We start from the raw sequence: 19,281 nt of genomic DNA on the forward strand, positions 1-19,281 counted from the left end.
CACTGCAACCGGTCTTTGGGCCAGGGGAAAGCAAGCCTCACTCAACACCTACCGCAAGACTTCCTCCAAACAGCTCCTGTCCACTCTTCTCAACGGCGCCTGACCAAACAGGATCCTATAGCAAACCCTTTGCAAAAACACTGCCAGCATCTGGCCACCACCACGGTATCCCAAACAGAAAAACACCCTAAGGCTGGAGAGCACCGCTGCACCTCGTCTGCTTTATCCACATCGTGCTCCATCCATCCATCCAATCCACGCCTCTCTCACTCACAGACAAGGATGTCCTGCGGGACATGGCCAAGCACTTTGCACAAGTCCAGGCACCCAAGGTCACTTCCTCTGCCCCTATCCACCACTGCTCCGTAACCCTAACCATAGAACAGCACCAGAACTGCCAGGAATGGCCATCTTCCACTTTGCCACGCCGTGCTCCCTGGTACCAATCACCTCTTTGTTTTCCATAGGCCTTCTTCGAGTTCTGTTTTCCCGGAGAAGCAGCCTTATCATCTTGCTTGGAACAAAGCTCAGACTGACTGCTCTGTAGCTCCCACACTCTTCCGCTTTTCCCCTTGTAAAAACAGGGGTTACCTTTCCCTTCTTCCACTTAGCGGGGGGGATTTCAACCGACAGACGCCAATTCTCTAAAAGGATCCGTCCTGGCCTAGCAACCCCATCTGATCCTTCCCTCGGGACTCACACGCGAATCTCATCGGGTCCCATGCAATTCTACATAATCGCGCTCCCTAGACCTCAAATCTCAAACCTCATCCAAACCTGCAGTGGCCGTGGCCCTTCCTTCTTCATGTAGGCCTCCCAGCGTTTGCCGATCACAACTTGGGCAGTGTGCCGGGAGACTACTAACACACGAGGATACAAACACAGCTCATCTCCACAGCCTCTCTTTCCCCCAGAAGTCTAGAACTTTCAAATCCCATGAGCCGCTCCTAGCAGCAACCCAAACATTTCTCCACGAGGCCAGAGTGATCTTCTCCTTGCACATCTTTGCCCACCCCAAATTCCTCTTCACCGTGCCGCAGATTTTTTCCCTTTTTGGAAAGGCATCTGAAACTACTGGCCAGCCTACTCTACTCCAGCCAAAGAAGCCCTTTGCCCGCAGCCTTTCTCACAAGTCACGTCCTCTGGACCACTGTGCATCTTCAGAGACATCACCTCCAAGAGCCCCACACCTCTCATGGAATTAAAGAGCCCTGAACAGGACACGGTGTTCAAGGCAAAGGCTCCAGCACTCTCAAAACACAACACCATTTCTTTCACGCGGGACAGTCCTCACTTGCTCTCTGGTCGCCTCAGCCACTGAGGCATGGATCTCAAAAGCAGACCGTTGCTCCAGGTCCACAGCCATGGCACCAAGCACAACCGTCACACCAAAGCCCTTCCCTTTCTCCCGCTTCTTCACTCAGCCTTTCTTGCCTGCCCTGCGGCTCGCTCCACCCAAACATAACAGGAGGAGCGCCTCCTTGCAGGGACACACTCGGGCCCCCAAGGCCCACATGCACAAGGAGCCCCTTGAACCCTGCCACAGCCTCTGGGCCTTTACCGCAGGAGGGGAAATGGCAGCCCTCGCCCACTGACATCACCGCACAACCCTTGCAACCACAAAAGGAAAACAGTGGCTAAGATGAAAATAAAGGCAAGCCTCAAAGTGAAAGGAAAAGTGACCGCAGCCACCACCAGGGCTTTGCAGGTGGAAACGATGCTTGGGCACAAACAGAGACTCAGTTGCACAGCACAGACCTTGCAGCTGGCTCGGCAAGTGAAAGGGAACGCCCAACAGCCCGCTCCAACGCACCTGACCCCGACGCCTCTGGCCCAGAGCTTTCACAACCCCTTTCACCCGCGACGGCCACTCTCCCCCGCCACACCGCTGCCACCACAATCCCCAGCCACGGCCACCCCAACAAAACACTGCCCCGAGACCACCACAGCCACCAGCACAGACTGGAAAGCACGGGAGGAAACTCCCGGCAATCAGAAAGCGATGAAGGGAAAGCTGCCGCCGTACAAAGCCCTGCACCCGGCAGCGCCCCCAGCACAGCCACCACCAGCACCAGGCAGCACCACCGGGCCTCGCCAGGCTCCTCCTGCCCGGCACCACCCGACAGCACCCACGGAAGAAGCAGCATGGCTGCCCCCACAGCCACACAGCCACGGCTGCCGCACGCCGCCCCGCCGCTCCTGCTCCTCCTCACCGCTCTGGCCACCAGCCTCGCCTGCCAACACCTCTGGACACACGACGACGCCTTCCCCGGCGACGCACTCCGCCTCCTCCAGGACATGGCTCCCAGCCACACACAGCCCTGCCACCTCCAAGAGCCGCCCTTCTTCCCCGACACCCTCCTCCACGACACCCTCCAGCCGCACCAAGCCGCCGCCACCGCCCTACGCATCCTCCAGCACCTCTTCCACACCCTCAGCTCCAACAGCACCCGCCAGCACTGGCCCAGCCACGCTCGCAACCACCTCCTCAACCAACTGCAGCACCACATCCACCACCTCGAGCAATGCCTCCCCGACAACGCCCTGCTCTTCAAAGGACCACGCAACCCGCTGCTCGCCATCAACAAGTACTTCAGGGACATCCACCTCTTCCTCCACGCCCACAACCACAGCGCCTGCGCCTGGGACCACGTCCGCCTCGAAGCTCGTGCCTCTTTACGCCACCTCCACAACCTCGCACGCACCATGCGCCGCTAGCACAAACACCCACGCTCCAACCCACACCTACCACCCCAACCCACCTCCAACCCCACGCCTCCTCTCACCTGGGACACGAGACAGGGCTGCAACAGGCGCTCGGCACCCGCAGCCTTCAACCACTGCACCTCCATTGATTCAGCCTCTCCCACTGCCATGGACAAAGAACCGTCTCCCCTTCTTTACAGACTCATTTATTTATTTATTTGTTTATTTATCCACGTATTTATTTTTCCACCTATTCACTTATTTATCACACTGAAAATAAAAAACTATGACAAAACACTTGCCACTGCCTCTCCTCTCTCTAGCACTGCAACCGGTCTTTGGGCCAGGGGAAAGCAAGCCTCACTCAACACCTACCGCAAGACTTCCTCCAAACAGCTCCTGTCCACTCTTCTCAACGGCGCCTGACCAAACAGGATCCTATAGCAAACCCTTTGCAAAAACACTGCCAGCATCTGGCCACCACCACGGTATCCCAAACAGAAAAACACCCTAAGGCTGGAGAGCACCGCTGCACCTCGTCTGCTTTATCCACATCGTGCTCCATCCATCCATCCAATCCACGCCTCTCTCACTCACAGACAAGGATGTCCTGCGGGACACGGCCAAGCACTTTGCACAAGTCCAGGCACCCAAGGTCACTTCCTCTGCCCCTATCCACCACTGCTCCGTAACCCTGACCATAGAACAGCACCAGAACTGCCAGGAATGGCCATCTTCCACTTTGCCACGCCGTGCTCCCTGGTACCAATCACCTCTTTGTTTTCCATAGGCCTTCTTCGAGTTCTGTTTTCCCGGAGAAGCAGCCTTATCAACTTGCTTGGAACAAAGCTCAGAATGACTGCTCTGTAGCTCCCACACTCTTCCGCTTTTCCCGCTGTAAAAACAGGGGTTACATTTCCCTTCTTCCACTTAGCGGGGGGGATTTCAACCGACAGACGCCAATTCTCTAAAAGGATCCGTCCTGGCCTAGCAACCCCATCTGATCCTTCCCTCAGGACTCACACGCGAATCTCATCGGGTCCCATGCAATTCTACATAATCGCGCTCCCTAGACCTCAAATCTCAAACCTCATCCAAACCTGCAGTGGCCGTGGCCCTTCCTTCTTCGTGCAGGCCTCCCAGCGTTTGCCGATCACGACATGGGCAGTGTGCCGGGAGACTACTAACGCACGAGGATACAAACACAGCTCATCTCCACAGCCTCTCTTTCCCCCAGAAGTCTAGAACTTTCAAATCCCATGAGCCGCTCCTAGCAGCAACCCAAACGTTTCTCCACGAGGCCAGAGTGATCTTCTCCTTGCACATCTTTGCCCACCCCAAATTCCTCTTCACCGTGCCGCAGATTTTTTCCCTTTTTGGAAAGGCATCTGAAACTACTGGCCAGCCTACTCTACTCCAGCCAAAGAAGCCCTTTGCCCGCAGCCTTTCTCACAAGTCACGTCCTCTGGACCACTGTGCATCTTCAGAGACATCACCTCCAAGAGCCCCACACCTCTCATGGAATTAAAGAGCCCTGAACAGGACACGGTGTTCAAGGCAAAGGCTCCAGCACTCTCAAAACGCAACACCATTTCTTTCACGCGGGACAGTCCTCACCTGCACTCTGGTCGCCTCAGCCACTGAGGCATGGATCTCAAAAGCAGACCGTTGCTCCAGGTCCACAGCCATGGCACCAAGCACAACCGTCACACCAAAGCCCTTCCCTTTCTCCCGCTTCTTCACTCAGCCTTTCTTGCCTGCCCTGCGGCTCGCTCCACCCAAACATAACAGGAGGAGCGCCTCCTTGCAGGGACACACTCGGGCCCCCAAGGCCCACATGCACAAGGAGCCCCTTGAACCCTGCCACAGCCTCTGGGCCTTTACCGCAGGAGGGGAAACGGCAGCCCTCGCCCACTGACATCACCGCACAACCCTTGCAACCACAAAAGGAAAACAGTGGCTAAGATGAAAATAAAGGCAAGCCTCAAAGTGAAAGGAAAAGTGACCACAGCCACCACCAGGGCTTTGCAGGTGGAAACGATGCTTGGGCACAAACAGAGACTCAGTTGCACAGCACAGACCTTGCAGCTGGCTCGGCAAGTGAAAGGGAACGCCCAACAGCCCGCTCCAACGCACCTGACCCCGACGCCTCTGGCCCAGAGCTTTCACAACCCCTTTCACCCGCGACGGCCACTCTCCCCCGCCACACCGCTGCCACCACAATCCCCAGCCACGGCCACCCCAACAAAACACTGCCCCGAGACCACCACAGCCACCAGCACAGACTGGAAAGCACGGGAGGAAACTCCCGGCAATCAGAAAGCGATGAAGGGAAAGCTGCCGCCGTACAAAGCCCTGCACCCGGCAGCGCCCCCAGCACAGCCACCACCAGCACCGGGCAGCACCACCGGGCCTCGCCAGGCTCCTCCTGCCCGGCACCACCCGACAGCACCCACGGAAGAAGCAGCATGGCTGCCCCCACAGCCACACAGCCACGGCTGCCGCACGCCGCCCCGCCGCTCCTGCTCCTCCTCACCGCTCTGGCCACCAGCCTCGCCTGCCAACACCTCTGGACACACGACGACGCCTTCCCCGGCGACGCACTCCGCCTCCTCCAGGACATGGCTCCCAGCCACACACAGCCCTGCCACCTCCAAGAGCCGCCCTTCTTCCCCGACACCCTCCTCCACGACACCCTCCAGCCGCACCAAGCCGCCGCCACCGCCCTACGCATCCTCCAGCACCTCTTCCACACCCTCAGCTCCAACAGCACCCGCCAGCACTGGCCCAGCCACGCTCGCAACCACCTCCTCAACCAACTGCAGCACCACATCCACCACCTCGAGCAATGCCTCCCCGACAACGCCCTGCTCTTCAAAGGACCACGCAACCCGCTGCTCGCCATCAACAAGTACTTCAGGGACATCCACCTCTTCCTCCACGCCCACAACCACAGCGCCTGCGCCTGGGACCACGTCCGCCTCGAAGCTCGTGCCTCTTTACGCCACCTCCACAACCTCGCACGCACCATGCGCCGCTAGCGCAAACACCCACGCTCCAACCCACACCTACCACCCCAACCCACCTCCAAACCCACGCCTCCTCTCACCTGGGACACGAGACAGGGCTGCAACAGGCGCTCGGCACCCGCAGCCTTCAACCACTGCACCTCCATTGATTCAGCCTCTCCCACTGCCATGGACAAAGAACCATCTCCCCTTCTTTACAGACTCATTTATTTATTTATTTATTTATTCATCCACGTATTTATTTTTCCACTTATTCACTTATTTATCACACTGAAAATAAAAAACTATGACAAAACACTTGCCACTGCCTCTCCTCTCTCTAGCACTGCAACCGGTCTTTGGGCCAGGGGAAAGCAAGCCTCACTCAACACCTACCGCAAGACTTCCTCCAAACAGCTCCTGTCCACTCTTCTCAACGGCGCCTGACCAAACAGGATCCTATAGCAAACCCTTTGCAAAAACACTGCCAGCATCTGGCCACCACCACGGTATCCCAAACAGAAAAACACCCTAAGGCTGGAGAGCACCGCTGCACCTCGTCTGCTTTATCCACATCGTGCTCCATCCATCCATCCAATCCACGCCTCTCTCACTCACAGACAAGGATGTCCTGCGGGACACGGCCAAGCACTTTGCACAAGTCCAGGCACCCAAGGTCACTTCCTCTGCCCCTATCCACCACTGCTCCGTAACCCTGACCATAGAACAGCACCAGAACTGCCAGGAATGGCCATCTTCCACTTTGCCACGCCGTGCTCCCTGGTACCAATCACCTCTTTGTTTTCCATAGGCCTTCTTCGAGTTCTGTTTTCCCGGAGAAGCAGCCTTATCATCTTGCTTGGAACAAAGCTCAGACTGACTGCTCTGTAGCTCCCACACTCTTCCGCTTTTCCCGCTGTAAAAACAGGGGTTACATTTCCCTTCTTCCACTTAGCGGGGGGGATTTCAACCGACAGACGCCAATTCTCTAAAAGGATCCGTCCTGGCCTAGCAACCCCATCTGATCCTTCCCTCAGGACTCACACGCGAATCTCATCGGGTCCCATGCAATTCTACATAATCCCGCTCCCTAGACCTCAAATCTCAAACCTCATCCAAACCTGCAGTGGCCGTGGCCCTTCCTTCTTCGTGCAGGCCTCCCAGCGTTTGCCGATCACGACTCGGGCAGTGTGCCGGGAGACTACTAACACACGAGGATACAAACACAGCTCATCTCCACAGCCTCTCTTTCCCCCAGAAGTCGAGAACTTTCAAATCCCATGAGCCGCTCCTAGCAGCAACCCAAACGTTTCTCCACGAGGCCAGAGTGATCTTCTCCTTGCACATCTTTGCCCACCCCAAATTCCTCTTCACTGTGCCGCAGATTTTTTCCCTTTTTGGAAAGGCATCTGAAACTACTGGCCAGCCTACTCCACTCCAGCCAAAGAAGCCCTTTGCCCGCAGCCTTTCTCACAAGTCACGTCCTCTGGACCACTGTGCATCTTCAGAGACATCACCTCCAAGAGCCCCACACCTCTCATGGAATTAAAGAGCCCTGAACAGGACACGGTGTTCAAGGCAAAGGCTCCAGCACTCTCAAAACGCAACACCATTTCTTTCACGCGGGACAGTCCTCACTTGCCCTCTGGTCGCCTCAGCCACTGAGGCATGGATCTCAAAAGCAGACCGTTGCTCCAGGTCCACAGCCATGGCACCAAGCACAACCGTCACACCAAAGCCCTTCCCTTTCTCCCGCTTCTTCACTCAGCCTTTCTCGCCTGCCCTGCGGCTCGCTCCACCCAAACATAACAGGAGGAGCGCCTCCTTGCAGGGACACACTCGGGCCCCCAAGGCCCACATGCACAAGGAGCCCCTTGAACCCTGCCACAGCCTCTGGGCCTTTACCGCAGGAGGGGAAACGGCAGCCCTCGCCCACTGACATCACCGCACAACCCTTGCAACCACAAAAGGAAAACAGTGGCTAAGATGAAAATAAAGGCAAGCCTCAAAGTGAAAGGAAAAGTGACCGCAGCCACCACCAGGGCTTTGCAGGTGGAAACGATGCTTGGGCACAAACAGAGACTCAGTTGCACAGCACAGACCTTGCAGCTGGCTCGGCAAGTGAAAGGGAACGCCCAACAGCCCGCTCCAACGCACCTGACCCCGACGCCTCTGGCCCAGAGCTTTCACAACCCCTTTCACCCGCGACGGCCACTCTCCCCCGCCACACCGCTGCCACCACAATCCCCAGCCACGGCCACCCCAACAAAACACTGCCCCGAGACCACCACAGCCACCAGCACAGACTGGAAAGCACGGGAGGAAACTCCCGGCAATCAGAAAGCGATGAAGGGAAAGCTGCCGCCGTACAAAGCCCTGCACCCGGCAGCGCCCCCAGCACAGCCACCACCAGCACCAGCAGCACCACCGGGCCTCGCCAGGCTCCTCCTGCCCGGCACCACCCGACAGCACCCACGGAAGAAGCAGCATGGCTGCCCCCACAGCCACACAGCCACGGCTGCCGCACGCCGCCCCGCCGCTCCTGCTCCTCCTCACCGCTCTGGCCACCAGCCTCGCCTGCCAACACCTCTGGACACACGACGACGCCTTCCCCGGCGACGCACTCCGCCTCCTCCAGGACATGGCTCCCAGCCACACACAGCCCTGCCACCTCCAAGAGCCGCCCTTCTTCCCCGACACCCTCCTCCACGACACCCTCCAGCCGCACCAAGCCGCCGCCACCGCCCTACGCATCCTCCAGCACCTCTTCCACACCCTCAGCTCCAACAGCACCCGCCAGCACTGGCCCAGCCACGCTCGCAACCACCTCCTCAACCAACTGCAGCACCACATCCACCACCTCGAGCAATGCCTCCCCGACAACGCCCTGCTCTTCAAAGGACCACGCAACCCGCTGCTCGCCATCAACAAGTACTTCAGGGACATCCACCTCTTCCTCCACGCCCACAACCACAGCGCCTGCGCCTGGGACCACGTCCGCCTCGAAGCTCGTGCCTCTTTACGCCACCTCCACAACCTCGCACGCACCATGCGCCGCTAGCGCAAACACCCACGCTCCAACCCACACCTACCACCCCAACCCACCTCCAAACCCACGCCTCCTCTCACCTGGGACACGAGACAGGGCTGCAACAGGCGCTCGGCACCCGCAGCCTTCAACCACTGCACCTCCATTGATTCAGCCTCTCCCACTGCCATGGACAAAGAACCGTCTCCCCTTCTTTACAGACTCATTTATTTATTTATTTATTTGTTTATTCATCCACGTATTTATTTTTCCACTTATTCACTTATTTATCACACTGAAAATAAAAAACTATGACAAAACACTTGCCACTGCCTCTCCTCTCTCTAGCACTGCAACCGGTCTTTGGGCCAGGGGAAAGCAAGCCTCACTCAACACCTACCGCAAGACTTCCTCCAAACAGCTCCTGTCCACTCTTCTCAACGGCGCCTGACCAAACAGGATCCTATAGCAAACCCTTTGCAAAAACACTGCCAGCATCTGGCCACCACCACGGTATCCCAAACAGAAAAACACCCTAAGGCTGGAGAGCACCGCTGCACCTCGTCTGCTTTATCCACATCGTGCTCCATCCATCCATCCAATCCACGCCTCTCTCACTCACAGACAAGGATGTCCTGCGGGACACGGCCAAGCACTTTGCACAAGTCCAGGCACCCAAGGTCACTTCCTCTGCCCCTATCCACCACTGCTCCGTAACCCTGACCATAGAACAGCACCAAAACTGCCAGGAATGGCCATCTTCCACTTTGCCACGCCGTGCTCCCTGGTACCAATCACCTCTTTGTTTTCCATAGGCCTTCTTCGAGTTCTGTTTTCCCGGAGAAGCAGCCTTATCATCTTGCTTGGAACAAAGCTCAGACTGACTGCTCTGTAGCTCCCACACTCTTCCGCTTTTCCCGCTGTAAAAACAGGGGTTACATTTCCCTTCTTCCACTTAGCGGGGGGGATTTCAACCGACAGACGCCAATTCTCTAAAAGGATCCGTCCTGGCCTAGCAACCCCATCTGATCCTTCCCTCAGGACTCACACGCGAATCTCATCGGGTCCCATGCAATTCTACATAATCCCGCTCCCTAGACCTCAAATCTCAAACCTCATCCAAACCTGCAGTGGCCGTGGCCCTTCCTTCTTCATGTAGGCCTCCCAGCGTTTGCCGATCACAACTTGGGCAGTGTGCCGGGAGACTACTAACACACAAGGATACAAACACAGCTCATCTCCACAGCCTCTCTTTCCCCCAGAAGTCGAGAACTTTCAAACCCCATGATCCGCTCCTAGCAGCAACCCAAACGTTTCTCCACGAGGCCAGAGTGATCTTCTCCTTGCACATCTTTGCCCACCCCAAATTCCTCTTCACCGTGACGCAGATTTTTTCCCTTTTTGGAAAGGCATCTGAAACTACTGGCCAGCCTACTCCACTCCAGCCAAAGAAGCCCTTTGCCCGCAGCCTTTCTCACAAGTCACGTCCTCTGGACCACTGTGCATCTTCACAGACATCACCTCCAAGAGCCCCACACCTCTCATGGAATTAAAGAGCCCTGAACAGGACACGGTGTTCAAGGCAAAGGCTCCAGCACTCTCAAAACACAACACCATTTCTTTCACGCGGGACAGTCCTCACTTGCCCTCTGGTCGCCTCAGCCACTGAGGCATGGATCTCAAAAGCAGACCGTTGCTCCAGGTCCACAGCCATGGCACCAAGCACAACCGTCACACCAAAGCCCTTCCCTTTCTCCCGCTTCTTCACTCAGCCTTTCTTGCCTGCCCTGCGGCTCGCTCCACCCAAACATAACAGGAGGAGCGCCTCCTTGCAGGGACACACTCGGGCCCCCAAGGCCCACATGCACAAGGAGCCCCTTGAACCCTGCCACAGCCTCTGGGCCTTTACCGCAGGAGGGGAAACGGCAGCCCTCGCCCACTGACATCACCGCACAACCCTTGCAACCACAAAAGGAAAACAGTGGCTAAGATGAAAATAAAGGCAAGCCTCAAAGTGAAAGGAAAAGTGACCGCAGCCACCACCAGGGCTTTGCAGGTGGAAACGATGCTTGGGCACAAACAGAGACTCAGTTGCACAGCACAGACCTTGCAGCTGGCTCGGCAAGTGAAAGGGAACGCCCAACAGCCCGCTCCAACGCACCTGACCCCGACGCCTCTGGCCCAGAGCTTTCACAACCCCTTTCACCCGCGACGGCCACTCTCCCCCGCCACACCGCTGCCACCACAATCCCCAGCCACGGCCACCCCAACAAAACACTGCCCCGAGACCACCACAGCCACCAGCACAGACTGGAAAGCACGGGAGGAAACTCCCGGCAATCAGAAAGCGATGAAGGGAAAGCTGCCGCCGTACAAAGCCCTGCACCCGGCAGCGCCCCCAGCACAGCCACCACCAGCACCAGCAGCACCACCGGGCCTCGCCAGGCTCCTCCTGCCCGGCACCACCCGACAGCACCCACGGAAGAAGCAGCATGGCTGCCCCCACAGCCACACAGCCACGGCTGCCGCACGCCGCCCCGCCGCTCCTGCTCCTCCTCACCGCTCTGGCCACCAGCCTCGCCTGCCAACACCTCTGGACACACGACGACGCCTTCCCCGGCGACGCACTCCGCCTCCTCCAGGACATGGCTCCCAGCCACACACAGCCCTGCCACCTCCAAGAGCCGCCCTTCTTCCCCGACACCCTCCTCCACGACACCCTCCAGCCGCACCAAGCCGCCGCCACCGCCCTACGCATCCTCCAGCACCTCTTCCACACCCTCAGCTCCAACAGCACCCGCCAGCACTGGCCCAGCCACGCTCGCAACCACCTCCTCAACCAACTGCAGCACCACATCCACCACCTCGAGCAATGCCTCCCCGACAACGCCCTGCTCTTCAAAGGACCACGCAACCCGCTGCTCGCCATCAACAAGTACTTCAGGGACATCCACCTCTTCCTCCACGCCCACAACCACAGCGCCTGCGCCTGGGACCACGTCCGCCTCGAAGCTCGTGCCTCTTTACGCCACCTCCACAACCTCGCACGCACCATGCGCCGCTAGCGCAAACACCCACGCTCCAACCCACACCTACCACCCCAACCCACCTCCAACCCCACGCCTCCTCTCACCTGGGACACGAGACAGGGCTGCAACAGGCGCTCGGCACCCGCAGCCTTCAACCACTGCACCTCCATTGATTCAGCCTCTCCCACTGCCATGGACAAAGAACCGTCTCCCCTTCTTTACGGACTCATTTATTTATTTATTTATTTGTTTATTTATCCACGTATTTATTTTTCCACTTATTCACTTATTTATCACACTGAAAATAAAAAACTATGACAAAACACTTGCCACTGCCTCTCCTCTCTCTAGCACTGCAACCGGTCTTTGGGCCAGGGGAAAGCAATCCTCACTCAACACCTACCGCAAGACTTCCTCCAAACAGCTCCTGTCCACTCTTCTCAACGGCGCCTGACCAAACAGGATCCTATAGCAAACCCTTTGCAAAAACACTGCCAGCATCTGGCCACCACCACGGTATCCCAAACAGAAAAACACCCTAAGGCTGGAGAGCACCGCTGCACCTCGTCTGCTTTATCCACATCGTGCTCCATCCATCCATCCAATCCACGCCTCTCTCACTCACAGACAAGGATGTCCTGCGGGACACGGCCAAGCACTTTGCACAAGTCCAGGCACCCAAGGTCACTTCCTCTGCCCCTATCCACCACTGCTCCGTAACCCTGACCATAGAACAGCACCAGAACTGCCAGGAATGGCCATCTTCCACTTTGCCACGCCGTGCTCCCTGGTACCAATCACCTCTTTGTTTTCCATAGGCCTTCTTCGAGTTCTGTTTTCCCGGAGAAGCAGCCTTATCATCTTGCTTGGAACAAAGCTCAGACTGACTGCTCTGTAGCTCCCACACTCTTCCGCTTTTCCCCTTGTAAAAACAGGGGTTACATTTCCCTTCTTCCACTGAGCGGGGGGGATTTCAACCGACAGACGCCAATTCTCTAAAAGGATCCGTCCTGGCCTAGCAACCCCATCTGATCCTTCCCTCGGGACTCACACGCGAATCTCATCGGGTCCCATGCAATTCTACATAATCACGCTCCCTAGACCTCAAATCTCAAACCTCATCCAAACCTGCAGTGGCCGTGGCCCTTCCTTCTTCATGTAGGCCTCCCAGCGTTTGCCGATCACAACTTGGGCAGTGTGCCGGGAGACTACTAACACACAAGGATACAAACACAGCTCATCTCCACAGCCTCTCTTTCCCCCAGAAGTCTAGAACTTTCAAATCCCATGAGCCGCTCCTAGCAGCAACCCAAACGTTTCTCCACGAGGCCAGAGTGATCTTCTCCTTGCACATCTTTGCCCACCCCAAATTCCTCTTCACCGTGCCGCAGATTTTTTCCCTTTTTGGAAAGGCATCTGAAACTACTGGCCAGCCTACTCCACTCCAGCCAAAGAAGCCCTTTGCCCGCAGCCTTTCTCACAAGTCACGTCCTCTGGACCACTGTGCATCTTCAGAGACATCACCTCCAAGAGCCCCACACCTCTCATGGAATTAAAGAGCCCTGAACAGGACACGGTGTTCAAGGCAAAGGCTCCAGCACTCTCAAAACACAACACCATTTCTTTCACGCGGGACAGTCCTCACTTGCCCTCTGGTCGCCTCAGCCACTGAGGCATGGATCTCAAAAGCAGACCGTTGCTCCAGGTCCACAGCCATGGCACCAAGCACAACCGTCACACCAAAGCCCTTCCCTTTCTCCCGCTTCTTCACTCAGCCTTTCTTGCCTGCCCTGCGGCTCGCTCCACCCAAACATAACAGGAGGAGCGCCTCCTTGCAGGGACACACTCGGGCCCCCAAGGCCCACATGCACAAGGAGCCCCTTGAACCCTGCCACAGCCTCTGGGCCTTTACCGCAGGAGGGGAAACGGCAGCCCTCGCCCACTGACATCACCGCACAACCCTTGCAACCACAAAAGGAAAACAGTGGCTAAGATGAAAATAAAGGCAAGCCTCAAAGTGAAAGGAAAAGTGACCGCAGCCACCACCAGGGCTTTGCAGGTGGAAACGATGCTTGGGCACAAACAGAGACTCAGTTGCACAGCACAGACCTTGCAGCTGGCTCGGCAAGTGAAAGGGAACGCCCAACAGCCCGCTCCAACGCACCTGACCCCGACGCCTCTGGCCCAGAGCTTTCACAACCCCTTTCACCCGCGACGGCCACTCTCCCCCGCCACACCGCTGCCACCACAATCCCCAGCCACGGCCACCCCAACAAAACACTGCCCCGAGACCACCACAGCCACCAGCACAGACTGGAAAGCACGGGAGGAAACTCCCGGCAATCAGAAAGCGATGAAGGGAAAGCTGCCGCCGTACAAAGCCCTGCACCCGGCAGCGCCCCCAGCACAGCCACCACCAGCACCAGCAGCACCACCGGGCCTCGCCAGGCTCCTCCTGCCCGGCACCACCCGACAGCACCCACGGAAGAAGCAGCATGGCTGCCCCCACAGCCACACAGCCACGGCTGCCGCACGCCGCCCCGCCGCTCCTGCTCCTCCTCACCGCTCTGGCCACCAGCCTCGCCTGCCAACACCTCTGGACACACGACGACGCCTTCCCCGGCGACGCACTCCGCCTCCTCCAGGACATGGCTCCCAGCCACACACAGCCCTGCCACCTCCAAGAGCCGCCCTTCTTCCCCGACACCCTCCTCCACGACACCCTCCAGCCGCACCAAGCCGCCGCCACCGCCCTACGCATCCTCCAGCACCTCTTCCACACCCTCAGCTCCAACAGCACCCGCCAGCACTGGCCCAGCCACGCTCGCAACCACCTCCTCAACCAACTGCAGCACCACATCCACCACCTCGAGCAATGCCTCCCCGACAACGCCCTGCTCTTCAAAGGACCACGCAACCCGCTGCTCGCCATCAACAAGTACTTCAGGGACATCCACCTCTTCCTCCACGCCCACAACCACAGCGCCTGCGCCTGGGACCACGTCCGCCTCGAAGCTCGTGCCTCTTTACGCCACCTCCACAACCTCGCACGCACCATGCGCCGCTAGCGCAAACACCCACGCTCCAACCCACACCTACCACCCCAACCCACCTCCAAACCCACGCCTCCTCTCACCTGGGACACGAGACAGGGCTGCAACAGGCGCTCGGCACCCGCAGCCTTCAACCACTGCACCTCCATTGATTCAGCCTCTCCCACTGCCATGGACAAAGAACCGTCTCCCCTTCTTTACAGACTCATTTATTTATTTATTTATTTGTTTATTTATCCACGTATTTATTTTTCCACTTATTCACTTATTTATCACACTGAAAATAAAAAACTATGACAAAACACTTGCCACTGCCTCTCCTCTCTCTAGCACTGCAACCGGTCTTTGGGCCAGGGGAAAGCAAGCCTCACTCAACACCTACCGCAAGACTTCCTCCAAACAGCTCCTGTCCACTCTTCTCAACGGCGCCTGACCAAACAGGATCCTATAGCAAACCCTTTGCAAAAACACTGCCAGCATCTGGCCACCACCACGGTATCCCAAACAGAAAAACACCCTCAGGCTGGAGAGCACCGCTGCACCTCGTCTGCTTTATCCACATCGTGCTCCATCCATCCATCCAATCCACGCCTCTCTCACTCACAGACAAGGATGTCCTGCGGGACACGGCCAAGCACTTTGCACAAGTCCAGGCACCCAAGGTCACTTCCTCTGCCCCTATCCACCACTGCTCCATAACCCTGACCATAGAACAGCACCAGAACTGCCAGGAATGGCCATCTTCCACTTTGCCACGCCGTGCTCCCTGGTACCAATCACCTCTTTGTTTTCCATAGGCCTTCTTCGAGTTCTGTTTTCCCGGAGAAGCAGCCTTATCATCTTGCTTGGAACAAAGCTCAGACTGACTGCTCTGTAGCTCCCACACTCTTCCGCTTTTCCCCTTGTAAAAACAGGGGTTACCTTTCCCTTCTTCCACTTAGCGGGGGGGATTTCAACCGACAGACGCCAATTCTCTAAAAGGATCCGTCCTGGCCTAGCAACCCCATCTGATCCTTCCCTCAGGACTCACACGCGAATCTCATCGGGTCCCATGCAATTCTACATAATCGCGCTCCCTAGACCTCAAATCTCAAACCTCATCCAAACCTGCAGTGGCCGTGGCCCTTCCTTCTTCATGTAGGCCTCCCAGCGTTTGCCGATCACAACTTGGGCAGTGTGCCGGGAGACTACTAACACACAAGGATACAAACACAGCTCATCTCCACAGCCTCTCTTTCCCCCAGAAGTCTAGAACTTTCAAATCCCATGAGCCGCTCCTAGCAGCAACCCAAACGTTTCTCCACGAGGCCAGAGTGATCTTCTCCTTGCACATCTTTGCCCACCCCAAATTCCTCTTCACCGTGCCGCAGATTTTTTCCCTTTTTGGAAAGGCATCTGAAACTACTGGCCAGCCTACTCTACTCCAGCCAAAGAAGCCCTTTGCCCGCAGCCTTTCTCACAAGTCACGTCCTCTGGACCACTGTGCATCTTCAGAGACATCACCTCCAAGAGCCCCACACCTCTCATGGAATTAAAGAGCCCTGAACAGGACACGGTGTTCGAGGCAAAGGCTCCAGCACTCTCAAAACGCAACACCATTTCTTTCACGCGGGACAGTCCTCACTTGCCCTCTGGTCGCCTCAGCCACTGAGGCATGGATCTCAAAAGCAGACCGTTGCTCCAGGTCCACAGCCATGGCACCAAGCACAACCGTCACACCAAAGCCCTTCCCTTTCTCCCGCTTCTTCACTCAGCCTTTCTTGCCTGCCCTGCGGCTCGCTCCACCCAAACATAACAGGAGGAGCGCCTCCTTGCAGGGACACACTCGGGCCCCCAAGGCCCACATGCACAAGGAGCCCCTTGAACCCTGCCACAGCCTCTGGGCCTTTACCGCAGGAGGGGAAACGGCAGCCCTCGCCCACTGACATCACCGCACAACCCTTGCAACCACAAAAGGAAAACAGTGGCTAAGATGAAAATAAAGGCAAGCCTCAAAGTGAAAGGAAAAGTGACCACAGCCACCACCAGGGCTTTGCAGGTGGAAACGATGCTTGGGCACAAACAGAGACTCAGTTGCACAGCACAGACCTTGCAGCTGGCTCGGCAAGTGAAAGGGAACGCCCAACAGCCCGCTCCAACGCACCTGACCCCGACGCCTCTGGCCCAGAGCTTTCACAACCCCTTTCACCCGCGACGGCCACTCTCCCCCGCCACACCGCTGCCACCACAATCCCCAGCCATGGCCACCCCAACAAAACACTGCCCCGAGACCACCACAGCCACCAGCACAGACTGGAAAGCACGGGAGGAAACTCCCGGCAATCAGAAAGCGATGAAGGGAAAGCTGCCGCCGTACAAAGCCCTGCACCCGGCAGCGCCCCCAGCACAGCCACCACCAGCACCAGCAGCACCACCGGGCCTCGCCAGGCTCCTCCTGCCCGGCACCACCCGACAGCACCCACGGAAGAAGCAGCATGGCTGCCCCCACAGCCACACAGCCACGGCTGCCGCACGCCGCCCCGCCGCTCCTGCTCCTCCTCACCGCTCTGGCCACCAGCCTCGCCTGCCAACACCTCTGGACACACGACGACGCCTTCCCCGGCGACGCACTCCGCCTCCTCCAGGACATGGCTCCCAGCCACACACAGCCCTGCCACCTCCAAGAGCCGCCCTTCTTCCCCGACACCCTCCTCCACGACACCCTCCAGCCGCACCAAGCCGCCGCCACCGCCCTACGCATCCTCCAGCACCTCTTCCACACCCTCAGCTCCAACAGCACCCGCCAGCACTGGCCCAGCCACGCTCGCAACCACCTCCTCAACCAACTGCAGCACCACATCCACCACCTCGAGCAATGCCTCCCCGACAACGCCCTGCTCTTCAAAGGACCACGCAACCCGCTGCTCGCCATCAACAAGTACTTCAGGGACATCCACCTCTTCCTCCACGCCCACAACCACAGCGCCTGCGCCTGGGACCACGTCCGCCTCGAAGCTCGTGCCTCTTTACGCCACCTCCACAACCTCGCACGCACCATGCGCCGCTAGCGCAAACACCCACGCTCCAACCCACACCTACCACCCCAACCCACCTCCAACCCCACGCCTCCTCTCACCTGGGACACGAGACAGGGCTGCAACAGGCGCTCGGCACCCGCAGCCTTCAACCACTGCACCTCCATTGATTCAGCCTCTCCCACTGCCATGGACAAAGAACCGTCTCCCCTTCTTTACGGACTCATTTATTTATTTATTTATTTATTTATCCACGTCTTTATTTTTCCACTTATTCACTTATTTATCACACTGAAAATAAAAAACTATGACAAAACACTTGCCACTGCCTCTCCTCTCTCTAGCACTGCAACCGGTCTTTGGGCCAGGGGAAAGCAAGCCTCACTCAACACCTACCGCAAGACTTCCTCCAAACAGCTCCTGTCCACTCTTCTCAACGGCGCCTGACCAAACAGGATCCTATAGCAAACCCTTTGCAAAAACACTGCCAGCATCTGGCCACCACCACGGTATCCCAAACAGAAAAACACCCTCAGGCTGGAGAGCACCGCTGCACCTCGTCTGCTTTATCCACATCGTGCTCCATCCATCCATCCAATCCACGCCTCTCTCACTCACAGACAAGGATGTCCTGCGGGACACGGCCAAGCACTTTGCACAAGTCCAGGCACCCAAGGTCACTTCCTCTGCCCCTATCCACCACTGCTCCATAACCCTGACCATAGAACAGCACCAGAACTGCCAGGAATGGCCATCTTCCACTTTGCCATGCCGTGCTCCCTGGTACCAATCACCTCTTTGTTTTCCATAGGCCTTCTTCGAGTTCTGTTTTCCCGGAGAAGCAGCCTTATCATCTTGCTTGGAACAAAGCTCAGACTGACTGCTCTGTAGCTCCCACACTCTTCCGCTTTTCCCCTTGTAAAAACAGGGGTTACCTTTCCCTTCTTCCACTTAGCGGGGGGGATTTCAACCGACAGACGCCAATTCTCTAAAAGGATCCGTCCTGGCCTAGCAACCCCATCTGATCCTTCCCTCAGGACTCACACGCGAATCTCATCGGGTCCCATGCAATTCTACATAATCCCGCTCCCTAGACCTCAAATCTCAAACCTCATCCAAACCTGCAGTGGCCGTGGCCCTTCCTTCTTCATGTAGGCCTCCCAGCGTTTGCCGATCACAACTTGGGCAGTGTGCCGGGAGACTACTAACACACAAGGATACAAACACAGCTCATCTCCACAGCCTCTCTTTCCCCCAGAAGTCGAGAACTTTCAAATCCCATGAGCCGCTCCTAGCAGCAACCCAAACGTTTCTCCACGAGGCCAGAGTGATCTTCTCCTTGCACATCTTTGCCCACCCCAAATTCCTCTTCACCGTGCCGCAGATTTTTTCCCTTTTTGGAAAGGCATCTGAAACTACTGGCCAGCCTACTCTACTCCAGCC

General features: G+C 57.3%; 7 protein-coding genes across 16 annotated transcripts in view; 6 read left to right on the top strand and 1 right to left on the bottom strand.

Annotated features, from left to right (window-relative positions):
• The window catches only part of UBAP2 (ubiquitin associated protein 2), a 124,426-nt gene that overhangs the window by 25,913 nt on the left and 79,232 nt on the right, over positions 1-19,281 (bottom strand). The window lies entirely within an intron of this gene.
• On the top strand, positions 2,082-2,718 carry LOC137464528 (interferon-like). The gene has a single exon (XM_068175911.1). It carries the CDS (start codon positions 2,146-2,148, stop codon positions 2,716-2,718), a length of 573 nt encoding a protein of 190 aa, XP_068032012.1. The 5' UTR covers positions 2,082-2,145.
• On the top strand, positions 5,111-5,777 carry LOC137464530 (interferon-like). The gene has a single exon (XM_068175913.1). It carries the CDS (start codon positions 5,175-5,177, stop codon positions 5,745-5,747), a length of 573 nt encoding a protein of 190 aa, XP_068032014.1. The 5' UTR covers positions 5,111-5,174; the 3' UTR covers positions 5,748-5,777.
• Positions 8,123-8,805, top strand: LOC137464529 (interferon-like). The gene has a single exon (XM_068175912.1). It carries the CDS (start codon positions 8,203-8,205, stop codon positions 8,773-8,775), a length of 573 nt encoding a protein of 190 aa, XP_068032013.1. The 5' UTR covers positions 8,123-8,202; the 3' UTR covers positions 8,776-8,805.
• LOC137464629 (interferon-like) lies at positions 10,894-11,986 on the top strand. Its single transcript, XM_068176077.1, has one exon. The coding sequence runs from the start codon at positions 11,235-11,237 to the stop codon at positions 11,805-11,807; it is 573 nt and encodes a 190-aa protein (XP_068032178.1). The 5' UTR covers positions 10,894-11,234; the 3' UTR covers positions 11,808-11,986.
• On the top strand, positions 13,926-14,869 carry LOC137464693 (interferon-like). The gene has a single exon (XM_068176135.1). The coding sequence runs from the start codon at positions 14,267-14,269 to the stop codon at positions 14,837-14,839; it is 573 nt and encodes a 190-aa protein (XP_068032236.1). The 5' UTR covers positions 13,926-14,266; the 3' UTR covers positions 14,840-14,869.
• LOC137464670 (interferon-like) lies at positions 17,219-18,050 on the top strand. Its single transcript, XM_068176118.1, has one exon. The coding sequence runs from the start codon at positions 17,299-17,301 to the stop codon at positions 17,869-17,871; it is 573 nt and encodes a 190-aa protein (XP_068032219.1). The 5' UTR covers positions 17,219-17,298; the 3' UTR covers positions 17,872-18,050.

This window comes from Anomalospiza imberbis, chromosome Z (assembly GCF_031753505.1).
Source record: "Anomalospiza imberbis isolate Cuckoo-Finch-1a 21T00152 chromosome Z, ASM3175350v1, whole genome shotgun sequence".
NCBI lineage: Eukaryota > Metazoa > Chordata > Aves > Passeriformes > Viduidae > Anomalospiza > Anomalospiza imberbis.